Genomic DNA, 12,672 nt, shown 5'->3' on the forward strand with positions numbered 1-12,672 from the left:
TCCTCCCCACAAGCCCCCGTTGAGATTTCAGTACTCGAAGCACATTCCTCCCCTGGCACCGGCCACGGTTCGCAAACGAGACAATGAGGGGGTGGATGAACCCGTCCGCCCGCCCGTCCGCCCGCCCGCCGTGCCGGAACTAGCGGCCGTTGCCCACGAAAACCTCCAGTCATCAGTCAGTCCCGTCTGGTAGGTTTCGGATCCGGCGGCCGGGGTGGAGGGGCGGGCGGGCGGTCTCGGATGCCGGCTTGGACCGGCTTTGCTGCCGTCCTCTTGTTTCTCTCCTTTTCTTTTTTCTTCTTTTTTCTTACTTCTTTCTCCCCCCGCTGCCCCCTCCCCTCCACATCGATCTTGAGGCCGAGAGGGAGAGGGAGAAACAGAGAGAGAGAGAGAGTCATCATCGCGGGCTGTCAAAACATCTTGGATGGAACAAGGTTTTGGCAAACCAGCAACCACCCATCACCTAGGCACTGCGACTAGTGTTGATCGCCATGGGCATAGGGTGGGTGTGTGCCGTGGCACGCTTGCATCGATTGTACCAAAAATCGATGTGCTTTGGATCGGAATCTGGGCCTGTGTCATGTGATGGTATGTGACTGACATCACACTGTCCATTCTCTGAGTTCTCTGAGTGTGGCTGTGGACGGCGTCCCGTCCAGCGTGGGGACAACGGGTGCCGGGGCAATGAACAAATCATGTTGATTCTCGATTCTGCAGCTCGATCATGGCTCAATTAGCAACTGTAGCAACCCCCCCAACCCCAAGATCTGTCCAGGGGTATTGTTTCATCACAGAGAGAAGCACTCGTGCCGGGTTACCATAGACAAACACCCAGCGGCACTACTCATGACATGTTTTTACACTCTCCTCAATAACCGTACACGTACGCGGGTCCACCGCCTCTTTCGTCACTGGGTCACCGTCTGCCATCTTCTCAGAACGGGCGGGCGTCCGAGGCCGGCGCGCTCCTAGTAAGTCGCCTGCTCAATCTGCCACGCCGCGGTCTTGGCCCTTTCTCGCACGTCCAAATCCCTATCCTGGAGCTTGAGCGCCTCCATCTTGGAGTGGAAGCCAAGCCGCTTGAGCTCAGTCGCCCTCGCCGCGCACTGCTGCGCCTCAGCGTCGTCCTCCTGCCACGTCAGGTTGATAACAAGGTGACACAGCGCCACACGGACATCTCGGTCCTTGCTGCTCGCCTGCTGCGCCAGCAGCTTCAGGAGTTCCGTCTGGGCAGTGACTAGCTGTCGGTGTCGGGGGATGCTGGCCGCCATGTGCACGAGTATGTAAATGACCGCGACGATGATCTTGGCTTGCGGGTGTAGCACCCGCTGCTCGCGGCCCGATGTGGACGTCCGCCGCGAGAACGGGTGAAGCATCCTCGATTTCAACTTGGACGCCAGAATTTCAAAGAGCCGGTCCTGTCCGAGCTCCGTGAAGAGATAGTCTATCATCTCCGTCGTCTCGCTGGGCGTCTCCGACGACGCTCCGGATTCGGGCCGCCCGATTAGGTTCCGGATAAAGTCCAGGCCCTGTTCCTGGATGGCAATGTCATCGTTGCGAGCCCGCCGCATGGGATTCAGCTCGGCTTCGCGTATTGCTGAGAGTTTGTCCTCGGCCTGTCGTAGTCTCGTAGATCGCGACGCATCCAGCTCGCGGACGGAGCCATTATTGCCGTACAGCCAGCGCAACGGCTCGTCGACTGGCTGCATGTCCATGTCTTCGTCAAAGTCATCGCCGGCCGCCTCCTTGAGTCGAGAGTTGTACAGAGCCGCGTCCTGCGTATCGTCACATATCAGCTGCACGAGCCAGCCAGGCTCGAGCTGCTGGAGGCACGCCTTCTTCAGCTCTGGCCCGACCGCATCCACAAAATGCTTCAATGCCCAGAGGGCGTTGAGTCGCAACGCCGGGTTATCCGAGTGGGCATGCTCGCAGAGGACTTTCATGACGCCGTTCTCTGTAAGGAGCTGTTGAAAGTCAGTTGTTGTCCTCGCCGCCTCAAGGTCCCGGCCGGTTTCGCGTAGACTCACCTCGCGCACCGGACTGACCTCCACCACCAGGTTGATGACGGTGGCAGTCGCGGCGATCTGGACATTGACATCACGGTAGGTCATGAATTGAAAGATAGGCAGGGCGACGCCATAGTCAACCAGCGCAGTGCGCAGCACGCTCACTGAACGGGCCAGCATGCGCACTACATGACACGCCGCGATGATGACGGACTCGGAGTTATTGCCGTATGCCGGCGACGGGGATTTTCGGCTCGTCTCTGAGCCCTGCTTGTCTTTGGATCGTTCCTTGACTTGCTTGGGCTTCCTGGGAAACTCGCAGAGAGACTCGTTGACGTAGGGCACAAAATCCTCCGCAACAAACGCTTTTCTGTAGTCTTCCTTCCCGGCGGCCAAGGCACCAATGGCCCTGAGCGATGCCTCGCGAAGCCTCATACGGTGAGCCAGAAGCGGGTTTTGGCCCTTGCCTCCAAGCTGCGCCGCGGCCGGCGTGCTTTCATCCTCCATGCCCATGTCTGATTGGGGCGACCAGTACTTGGGCTGGTCAGTCTCGGGCACGGGCTGGTAGGCACGTTTCAAGAGCTTGGTGAGCACCTTGACGGCATCACAATCGTACGCCGCCTTCTGAAGGAACTCGCTGTCTGTGATTAGGCGCGCCAGAATCGCCGGGGCACTTTCGAGGATGAGCTGCTGCGTCGCGTTGGCCGGAGCCTCGGACTCGGCGCCTTCCTTGTCGTTCCTCTCGAGCATGCCGACGAGAATTGGCACGACGAGAAAGCCGATGCTTGTCTCTCTCATTGCTTTCCTACCCAGACCCGCCTTAAACAGTGCGGCGATAACGGCAGCCGCCATCAGGCGGTCATACTCGGCGAGCGTGCGTGCCAAGTGAATCAGCCAAGGGATGAGAGGGCTTTCATTGTCTTCGGCACCAGCCTCACTGCCATTGCCGGACGACTGATTGCGAGGTGAGTCCCACGCAGCGGCGGAACTAAACCTGCTCAGGGATGCGCGGCTGGATGTTCTCGAGTCGGATCTGTCTGGCGTCGGGAAAGAAGACTGTGGACCTGACTGGCCTCTCGTCCCTGTAACAGGCATCCAGGGTAGAATGTAGTCCATGGCTGTTAAGGCTGCCTGTTGCGGCCCGTAGCTGTCTGTGGTCTCGAATTTGACGCTAGGAAACACGGCCATCAGAGAGGGCGAGTAGATGAGCCGATTGGCGCGATATTTGGAGTCGCCAAGTATCGCGGCGATTGCTTCGAGGATGGGTCCTATTTTGGCATTTACACTGGCCGGTTCGGGAAACACCTCGTAGAGGCCGTCGGCGTAGGCATGCTCCTCGGCACCGGGGACCACCAGGCCATCGCGCACAGCGAATCTTGCAAGCTGGGTGGCGAGCGAGTCCAAGACGCCCGCTGTAGAGAGGGCATGTTGATGCCTTTCCTCCCGACAGAGCCGGCTGATCAGGCCAGACGCGAGGCTAACCTGCGATTGGAGGATGTGTTTTGGCGACGAAATGGAGAGCATCACGTTGAACGCTTCCATGTGCTGGTGAGAGAATACATTATCGGCGAGGGAGGATGTGTCGAGAGGTGACGACGGCGGCGCCAGGGCGGCGGCATCGGCGATGTCCGTCAACGCTTTGAGGGCGGCGACGACGAGCTGTGGCGGGTTCGAGAGAGGGCAAGTGTTTTCCAGGATTGCGGGCACGGCGCCAGCGGCATGCAGTGGAGCGAGGAAAGCCGGTCCGCCTGATTTCGCATGTATCAGCTAGGTGAATCCGTGAGGGCAAGGAGTGGACATACCGTTGGCGAAGCTGGCGACGAGCTGGAGGGCTTGGAGCTTGACGCTGTCCTCGTCTGAGAGGGGACGCGAAACCAGCTGGGTTCTGGCATCCTTTCCGTTGGGTTTCGCGGGCGAGTGGCTGGCGGAGAGAGTCAGTACGATGGGCTCGAGAACCCCAAGGCCGATCCAAGCCTCCTTCTTTTGTATGTGGCCGACGATTTCATTCTTGAGCGCCTGCAGGGCAGCCGTCTGCTCGGGGTACGTCTTGGCGCTTCGCAGCTGGGCGAGTATCGGGAAGCTCTGAGGTCGCGCCATGGAGGCGGCTCGGGCGGCTGCAGGATCGGTAGGGGCCTGGGCGTTGGAGGAGCTATCGACACCAGCTCCAGGGCACCATGAATGGTTTGCGCACTGGGGAGGCCGGGGAGCCACGCCTGGAGCCGCGTCCCATGCGCCGGGACTGCTCAATCGGACGGATCGGGAAAGGTAGACGTTGTGGAAGGACAGGGCTGAGCGTAGAAGGCTGGATAGAATAGACTGCGGTTGTGATGCCGGAGGTCGGCTCACGTGGTGATGGCGTGAGGTTGAGCTACGGTCGGATCTGGCGTCAATGACGATGCATCAGGCAGTTGGGGTGCTGGACGGGGGTGGGCGAGGCACGTGTCTGGGCAGGCCTCAATCCAGCAGGCGGGCACTCATCAGTCGCTGCGACTCGCTGGGCTCCCAGGGCGTGCGCAGGCGCTGGCAGCGGGTTCCATTGGTCGGGGTCCCTCCACACCTAGCAGCTTGGGCGGGCTCTCTTGTTATCGTGGCGGGGAAGGTGCTGGGTAGTTACCTGTGCTGCCGAAATTGGGCGTAGGTGGGCTGGCAACGGCAGGTCAAGACGGAATGGCTGCGACCGGGACGACACCCAGGGGTACCACTGGTACCGGGACCAAAAGGCACGTCAAGGCGAAGGCTGGGTGTGGTGCGCGGGGACAGATAAATTCCTGCCGTTTGTCCCTATATTTGCCCGTCGCATAATAAGATGAGGTACGTGCTGTAGGTGCTAAACAGGCGCGTATGAAAGAGGCGCTGCGCTTCATGGCAAGTCTCTGGTAGCTCTGGGCCGCCGCCTATCGCGAACTTGTAGTGCGACTTGCTGTGACGGGCCTGGCCTGGGCTGCCTACTGTAATTACTAACCTATTACCTACTAATAAGGTAACTTACGGAGGTACGGTGCCTGTGGTTTTGGCGGCCCTCGTTTGGCAGCGTTGAGCGCCGTTGATGAGATTTACTGCTGTCTGTGAGCCCGTATTGTGTTTCTTGCGTACGATGAGTTCCGTGCTGCTGGCTGGCTGCCTGTCTTTCCTTTAGAATTCTGTATGCAGGCGAGATCTGAGTGTCACGTCCCAGTTCAGTGTCGCAGATTCCAACCCCCCCCCCAGTTGGTCAGCAGCGCGACATCCAACGTCTTTTTTGTGCGAATCACGTTGCCGTCTGGCGGCACGAGGTCCTTCGGCCACTGTGCATTGACTTTTCACCTCAACCCACCGCGCGCGGAGCGGCGCAGCAACCCGCAGAGCAGGCACGACGCGGCGACGAGAGATCACACCACGGGGCCTCCAAGACATCCGACTCGGCGGCGACGCCTTTGGGCAGCTCGGGGGACCTGATATGCCACCGGAGCCGACTGAGGAGTTGGTGAAGCCTGATTCGAACGGTCTGGGGTGCAGCGGCGCTTGCCTCAACTCTGAATGGCGCGTCGTGGTCCGCCGCCCCCCCCCCCCTCTGGGGTAACGACGAGCCCTCGCCTGGCCGATGCTGGGCCGCTTGGCCGTGTGCTGGTGCTGGTGCTTCGCGCCGTGCAAGGCAGCGAGCGATTGATGCCTGGCCCCAGCCATAATCTTCGAGCGCAGCCATCACGACGCCAGCGGTACCTGTCAAGGACGACAAAACGAGACCGGGCATGAGAAAGGAAGCGTCCCCGCTGTCGTACGAAGTACGAAGTACATACATATGTATGCACCAGGTTATTAACCACCTTCTCCACGTCGCCATCCGCTGCCCGTCTGGCGCGTGTCAACGAGCGCTAAAGCTCCACTCGGAAGCATGGGGGAAGCCCATCCATCCTTCGATGGCCCTGACAAGCCTGACGAGAGCGCGCTCCGTACTGCGGCGTCTCCGTCCGTCCGGCCCCAGAAGAGCGGCAGAGCAGAGCATGGACCACCTGCTGTTGCGGTGCCCGAACGGTGGTGGGTGACTGATGACTGACTGACTGGCTGGTTCGACGTCGAGTGTGACGAGAGAGGGAAAAAAAACTTATTAGTCCTGCCCGCACCGCGCTGCCAAGCCTCTCTCCCGTCTCCCTCCCGGTCTTCTCGCTCCTCTCTTCATCAATCCATGGATGCTGCCGCCGCCTTGTCTTGCTTCTTCTCTCCCCCTGGCGACTCGCAACCTTGGCGCGCATTCGTACCCGACCCGGTCGGCCCTGGACCGAGAATCGGCTGCCGCTGCACTGCTGGGCCGCCGTGCCTTCGGAACGCTGCCAACCTGCAATACCCAAGGCAATTAAGGTAGACAGACAGACTTGCTGCGGATTGCCGCTTTTGACCGGGGCGCCCAAGCCGACGCTGCCGCCGCCTCCCTCCTCCTCGTCCACTACTACTACTACCACCACCACCGTCGACGACGACGTCGAAGACCTGCAGCGAACCGTAGCGTCCATCAGCGCCTCCCGGAGCCCCTCTCCCAACCCACCATCTACCCACGGCAAGGCCAAGGCAAAGAACGCAAGCCATTGTCAAGCAGGCGAAAAAGCGGCGAGGGTGTGCTGGATCCGCTCCGCCGGCCACCTCCGACCACTCAGGCGCCTCGTATCCCGCCACGCCTAGACAGACTCCCAAAGGGGCGTTTAGTGTTAAGACGCCCGCCCTCTCGCCTCGGTGTGCCTTCTCGTCCAGTGCCAGAAAACCTCATTGCGGCATCGACATCGCTCTTCTTGCCGTCCTCGACCTGGAACCCCTCCCATCTCTCTCTTCGTCTCACAGCGCCGACATTGATCGCTATCGCGCGACTGCGCCGCTTAGGCCCGCGCGTGCTAATGATATAGCCGGACCGCCCTCTGCGACAGCCTCTCCTCCGCCATTACCCCGCGACCAACCAACGCCTACGATGCGCCGGAGACCATGTTGACCACATCGCCTGTCCTCGCCGGCTCGGCCAGTGCGTCGTCGCCTACCGCCTTCCGCCGTGGCCACGCACCGTCTTCGCCCAAGGCCCGTCGAGCGTCGCTGGTCGCGGCCTCGTCGTCTACCGCCCTGGGCAGGTCGCCGCTGCATAATCGCGCGGATGGCTCATATGCCCCTGTCACAGACGGCACGTCGGCTCCCAATGCAGGCGAACAGCAGCAAGGTGCTGCCGCGCCGCTCGGCCACCAGAACAGGCCGCCAGCGGCCCCTCGTTCTCAATTCTTCGGGAATGCCACGCACTCAGCCCCCTCTTCGGCTCAGGATGCCCCTGCGGGCACCACGGTTGATCTGGCGCAACAAGTGTTGTCCCCCAACAAGCGACGGGGCTCCCCCAGCCATACCATGCCCCAGGCTCTCACAGGGCCCTCTACACAGCCGATCGGGCAGGATCTGCCGGCATCCAACACCTCGAAGCGGCCTCGGACCGACCAACAGCCGCCAAAGATCCTGCCCACACGATATGAACTGTGCGCGGTGGAGGACATGGTCGAGCTGATTGCGCATATGCTGGCGGAGCTCATCGCAACCAACGACGCAATTCGCATCTCCAGCGGCGGGCTGACGCGCTTCCACTCGAGGTAGGTTTCTTGCACTTGTGGGAGGCTCAGGGTCAATCAAGGTGCTGATGCGTATACGTACAGGACTGCCCCCGGCATTTCGGTCCGCGATTACCTCCATCGTTTGGCAAAGCATGCCACGTTGACACCGCCGCTGCTGCTTGCCATGGTCTACTACATCGACCGCCTATGTGCGCTATACCAGGAATTCACCATCAACACGTTGACGGTCCATCGTTTTCTCATCACTGCGGCCACCGTCGCGGCCAAGGGCTTGTCAGATTCATTCTGGAACAACACGACGTACGCCAGGGTGGGCGGTGTGCGTGTGGCAGAGCTCAAGCTACTGGAGCTCGAGTTCCTCTACCGCGTGGACTGGAAGATTGTTCCGAATCCGGAGGTCCTCGTTGCGTATTACCGCGGCCTTGTCGAACGGACGCCTGGCTACGAGCTCGAGACGGACGGATCGTCAGACGGAGACCTGGACGACGACGACGTAGATGGCGAGTAGACCTGGAGCGGCATTTTGGCTCGAGTATATTCGCACGACCTTATTCTCATGAAACGACGATACCCATGGACAGCATCGTGGAGGAGGACACAAGGACGGACGGCATCCTTGGCTCGCGGGACAGGCCGTGGGAGCCTTGGTTCTTGGGAGCATCGGAGCGTTGGCATTTTTCATGATTTCCGGAGTCACAATGGAGATGCTCCAAGGAGCGCGGCGAGTGCGCCTGAAGGCGATATAGCGCCACCACAACTGAGCACACGAAAGGCGTTACGGTCTTGCGGGATTTGCACAAGCAAGATATGGATGCATGTACATTCAAAGATTCGCCGCCATAGCGCCATTGGACGCAGGCCTGCCTGGCTTGACATTCCAACTGTACTTATTTGGGAGGGGGGCTTGTCGGAGAAGCAATGGACCCAAGACGATTTTTAAACATGTGAAATTGAACTTGGCAAACAATAGAGAAGCCTCTCTGCAGGAGCTCTTAAAGCTATTGCCAACGTGAGTGTTTATTCGTTGTTGCTTTGAAGGTTTGGCTCAACGAGCTGTAAACAGCGGAACCCTGCACGTGCGCCCGGCTTTCGTACTAGCAGAGGTACCTCTGGCTGGGGCCATCAGCCACCGTCGCCCAAGGCCCGCCACTGCGACCGCAACGTCAACCTCGAGCATCCCATCAGGAGCTCACCACCTTCAAAACTCCCGCCCCAGCGCCGCAACACACGCGCGCCCACACAGCACAATGCGCATCACGACGGTCCTCTCCGCGCTGTGCGCCGCCGCCGTCGTGCGCGCCGAGCCACGCACCGCGCAAATCTACATCCAACCCGTCCCCTCCTTCTCCTCCTCCTCCTTCTCGTCGACACACCCGCCCACGCCGCTCGCCGAGATATCCTACGACACCGTCGCCCTATCCGCCTCGTCCATCGTCTCGTACGACGCGCCCGAGATCCCCGACGAGGCAGCGCTCGTGCGCATCGGGCTCTACGACGCCAAGTCGCGCAGCTGGATCTCCGGCACGACGGTCGCGTCGACCGAGAACTTCGCCAAGGGGTACAGCCCCAATATCGTGGTCACGGTGACCGCCGGCGGCGGCGAGGTGGTGAGCGTGTCGTGCAAGGGTGTGGCCATCGACGCCGGCCAGACGAGGGACTTTGGCCCCCAGGTCGTGGTGATTCCGCAGGCCCGTGGCGCGCAGCCGACGTTGAACAAGCCTGTCGTCCTGTCGCGCGAGGGCAAGACGGTCGAGCCGGAGCAGGAGAAGACGTTTTTGCAAAAGTACGGACTTCTCTCCCCTTTCTTACCCTTACTACCCGCCCACGAGCTCATGCGTTGCGAGCGCGTACGCTAATCACTTGCGACAGGTACTGGTGGATGATTGGTATCGCGGTGTTTATTGCGATGAGTGGAGGTGGGGCTGAGAAATAGACCATATATTAGCAATGAAGGATATTGCAAGGGCGAGTGTGCATGTCTTTATGATCTAGCTGTGCGAAGCTCCCGCAGCGCCTAAGTGACCTATTTCACGACAATGGTCATCTCTGATATTGTATGCAATCACCAAACCCCCTTCCTCCCTGAGACTGTGTCTGGTGTGTCGATATTGTAGGTACTCTGCATCCATGTTTCGTCCCAATCCCGCGGCATTGTTCCGAGTCTCAACCCAGCAGAACAGGTATCGTCAGAGGAGCTCTTGGAGGTCTCAAGCGCCAACACCCGACAGCCCAGATTCATCACGTGATCTGTCCCAGAAGTACCGTGCTAGCTTTCTTCGGGACTAGCACCGTTGCTACGTACCACGACCCGCTGTCCTGTTAGCGTCGCGGCGCGCCTGCCACTCCCTCTTAAAAGACCCGTAGGAAGCTCCCGTCGCAGGCAGAGGTCACGAAAGCTCAGCTCCATTTCATCCTGCAGCCTCGGCTTCGCGTCTTCTCTCCCAAACCTCTCCCCCAAGTTACCAAGTTCTACGCACACGACCCAGGCCTGCTACGAATCCGAGCAATCATGGCGGAAAACGGCACCACCATCCCCAACACCACCGGCGAGGATTCCTTTGCCGAGAGCAAGGGCAAGGGCAAGGCCATTGCCGAGGACGTTCCCCAGGACCACGCCATGGAGGAGGATGACGACGAGGATGAAGACGAGGAGGAGGAAGATGATGATGAAGACGTATGAACACCGTGTGTGGTCAGGCACAACGCTGTGAACCGTAAAAGCTAACGAGATGCAGAACGCCGGCGGTAAATACACCTCACGCGCGCAGGCGCGGCACGAGTGCGGCATTGGGATCTCAAAGCACACGGCTGACTGAAGATGGTATAGGCGACGAAGAGGACGGCATGGAGGAGATTGACCTCAACAACATCGTCGAGGGCGGTCGCCGCACCCGAGGCGCCAAGATCGATTTCGCCAAAGCGGCCGAGGAGAACCCTGCCGACGAGGAGGACGAGGAGGACGACGACGACTTCGAGCCTCCTGCCGACGACACCGAAATGACGGGCTAAAAATGCCCTCTGGGGATTGAGTCTGCATCGGGGATCTGGGGCGTCCGCACGACTTTATGAGCTACGTGAATCGTGCTTACAAAAAGCTGGTTACGGCGCGATGGTCGCGGGGTCTGGCATTGTCCGCGCTGGGTCTAACGGAGACATGCACAAACACGGCGCATGGGATGACGAGGAGGGCCTGCTGTTCGTCATGTTACATACGGTGCTGGATATCATAAACGTGGTATTGCGGCTACAGCAACGCGGACAGATTGGGACCTGATGTTTTTGGCCAGTAGTGAGCGCCTGGTGATGAACGTTGACCTGAACGTTAGCTTCCGTGAGGGAATGAATTGTCATGGCCATGCGATCAGTGACCACGGTGTCGCGACCTGGCAGGTGGTCAGGCGCAGGTCGGCGATGCATTCCCCCTTGCATAGCGGAGCGAAACTATCGCATTCACCAGCAAGGTCCCAAGCTGATGTCGGCATCGCCATCAGCACACCCCTTCACTGTTTGCGGGCCGTTGCAGGCGCATCATTCACCACCACCTCTGGCGCCGTGCCAGGTTGTCATTGGGCGCGCGGGGGCGGCGTAGGTACGTAGGTACTTCGCACGGGGAGCGGCGACGGGCCAACAATTCGATGGGGACCTTGCAGGGCGCTGACGCCACTGGGCGGCCGCCCCCCCGGGGAAAGACACCTAATCGACAATGGGAGCCTCCCGCCAAAAGGGTGGTAGTCTATAAACCTTTTGACGGGCAACGAACCCTTGCTCCTTTCCGCTTCATTCGCACCCTGCTTCTCCCTTCTCCCTATACTCTCGTACCGTGACTTCCCATGGAAAAGGAGAGGCGTACGTGTCTCCCTTGACGCCGCGCAGCTCCCTTGTTTTATTCTCACGGGTGCCCGCGATTCTGTTGTCATCATCAACAGCCCCTTTCTACCATCAGCCTACCTCGGCGTGGCGGGCAGGCGCGGGTCTTCTTGACGGCCGGGAGCGACGAACGCGACCATGTCGCAGAGGTGAGAGATAGAGACCCGAAATCACAGCGTCCAGGCAGGCTCCTTTTCGGCCTTCCCCCTGCGCGGCGCACAGCTCGTTGGGCCGCAGCAGCAGCAGCAGCAGCAGAGACGACCAAGGGAGCGCCATGCAGCCAAGGGGGGAGGAGGGGGCAGGGCGATGCCGCCGGGCAAGAAGGAGAATGTTTGCTGACGCTCCCGACCTAGATTCGGCGCCTCGTCGCTGCACCAGCGCGACTCGCGCAGCGCCCTGTTCGAGGGCTACACCGGCGGCGACCCGTCGACGACGCGGCGAACTACCACGGCGGCAGCAGGCGCGAGCCCCGCGGCCAACGGCTACGGATACGGCTACGGATACGGGGGATACCCTGGCGGCGGTAGCGGCGGCGGCGCGGACGGCGGCAGCAGTAGCAGGCCCGGCAGCGGCTTCAGGCCGGCGACGCCGAACCGCAGGGGCCAGTACAGCGATGCGGTGCTCAACGAGCTGGAGAGCCAGAACGACGCGCAGGTGGCGGGCATCCTGGGCAAGGTGAAGACGCTCAAGAACGTACGTCGTCTCGCCCCTTTCCTGCCCTCTCTCTCTCCTCTCTCTTCTCTCTAGCCCCGTCCTGGTCATTATATCGCTTCTGCCTCGCGAGGGTGCCCTGGTTGTCTGTCTCCTTGGGCTGCAGCAGCAGCAGAAACACAGACATAGGCCACACAGATGAGCCGCACTCGCTCCCCACCATTACTGCCATCCATCTTTCAACGGCACAAGCAGCGAGAGACACCGACTGACTGACTGACTGACTCGGGGGCGTGCAGATGACGGTGGCCATTGGCGACGAAATCCGCGAATCGTCGGCGCTCGCAGAGAAGATGAACAACTCGTTCGACTCGACGCGCGTGCGCCTGCGCGGGACCATGAACCGCATGCTCATCATGGCGGAACGCACGGGCGTCGGCTGGAAGGTCTGGCTGCTCTTCTTCGCGGCCGTCGCCCTGCTCTTCTTTTACGTCTGGCTGTTCTGAGCTGTGGAGCCCGGGCTGTTGCTGGTGACCGCGGCCATAGTTGGGCACCTTGGGCATCACCCCCCCCCTTGG

General features: G+C 60.6%; 5 protein-coding genes across 5 annotated transcripts; 4 read left to right on the plus strand and 1 right to left on the minus strand.

Moving 5' to 3' along the window:
* Positions 1-675: 675 nt before the first annotated feature.
* Positions 676-4,428, minus strand: JDV02_006420 (uncharacterized protein). The gene is made up of 3 exons (XM_047987813.1): positions 3,809-4,428; positions 2,028-3,754; positions 676-1,964 (listed from the first exon to the last, which is right to left on the minus strand). Exons 1-3 carry the CDS (start codon positions 4,101-4,103, stop codon positions 969-971), a joined length of 3,018 nt encoding a protein of 1,005 aa, XP_047843803.1. The 5' UTR covers positions 4,104-4,428; the 3' UTR covers positions 676-968.
* A 2,525-nt stretch (positions 4,429-6,953) lies between these two features.
* PHO80 (Pho80p cyclin) lies at positions 6,954-8,084 on the plus strand (the record flags this gene model as incomplete). Its single annotated transcript, XM_047987814.1, has 2 exons — positions 6,954-7,594; positions 7,658-8,084. 2 exons carry the CDS (start codon positions 6,954-6,956, stop codon positions 8,082-8,084), a joined length of 1,068 nt encoding a protein of 355 aa, XP_047843804.1.
* Positions 8,085-8,689: 605 nt separating this feature from the next.
* Positions 8,690-9,660, plus strand: JDV02_006422 (uncharacterized protein). Its single transcript, XM_047987815.1, has 2 exons — positions 8,690-9,359; positions 9,446-9,660. Exons 1-2 carry the CDS (start codon positions 8,824-8,826, stop codon positions 9,507-9,509), a joined length of 600 nt encoding a protein of 199 aa, XP_047843805.1. The 5' UTR covers positions 8,690-8,823; the 3' UTR covers positions 9,510-9,660.
* Positions 9,661-9,940: 280 nt separating this feature from the next.
* Positions 9,941-10,600, plus strand: chz1 (Histone chaperone domain CHZ). The gene is made up of 3 exons (XM_047987816.1): positions 9,941-10,250; positions 10,312-10,321; positions 10,404-10,600. The coding sequence occupies exons 1-3, from the start codon at positions 10,086-10,088 to the stop codon at positions 10,583-10,585; spliced, it is 357 nt and encodes a 118-aa protein (XP_047843806.1). The 5' UTR covers positions 9,941-10,085; the 3' UTR covers positions 10,586-10,600.
* A 772-nt stretch (positions 10,601-11,372) lies between these two features.
* On the plus strand, positions 11,373-12,655 carry BET1 (protein transport protein bet1). The gene is made up of 3 exons (XM_047987817.1): positions 11,373-11,592; positions 11,797-12,136; positions 12,394-12,655. The coding sequence occupies exons 1-3, from the start codon at positions 11,582-11,584 to the stop codon at positions 12,598-12,600; spliced, it is 558 nt and encodes a 185-aa protein (XP_047843807.1). The 5' UTR covers positions 11,373-11,581; the 3' UTR covers positions 12,601-12,655.
* Positions 12,656-12,672: the final 17 nt, after the last annotated feature.

Source organism: Purpureocillium takamizusanense, chromosome 5 (genome assembly GCF_022605165.1).
Source record: "Purpureocillium takamizusanense chromosome 5, complete sequence".
Classification (NCBI taxonomy): domain Eukaryota; kingdom Fungi; phylum Ascomycota; class Sordariomycetes; order Hypocreales; family Ophiocordycipitaceae; genus Purpureocillium; species Purpureocillium takamizusanense.

Bases quoted from the DNA above. Each gene is read 5' to 3' on its own strand.
- JDV02_006420 (XM_047987813.1), bottom strand. From the start codon at position 4,103: ATGGCGCGACCTCAGAGCTTCCCGATACTCGCCCAGCTGCGAAGCGCC. The intron at 3,755-3,808 runs GTATGTCCACTC...ATGCGAAATCAG, and splicing joins CGTCGCCAGCTTCGCCAACG to GCGGACCGGCTTTCCTCGCT. The intron at 1,965-2,027 runs GTGAGTCTACGC...GACTTTCAACAG, and splicing joins AGGTCAGTCCGGTGCGCGAG to CTCCTTACAGAGAACGGCGT.
- JDV02_006422 (XM_047987815.1), top strand. From the start codon at position 8,824: ATGCGCATCACGACGGTCCTCTCCGCGCTGTGCGCCGCCGCCGTCGTG. The intron at 9,360-9,445 runs GTACGGACTTCT...CACTTGCGACAG, and splicing joins GAGAAGACGTTTTTGCAAAA to GTACTGGTGGATGATTGGTA.
- chz1 (XM_047987816.1), top strand. From the start codon at position 10,086: ATGGCGGAAAACGGCACCACCATCCCCAACACCACCGGCGAGGATTCC.
- BET1 (XM_047987817.1), top strand. The intron at 12,137-12,393 runs GTACGTCGTCTC...GGGGGCGTGCAG, and splicing joins AGGTGAAGACGCTCAAGAAC to ATGACGGTGGCCATTGGCGA.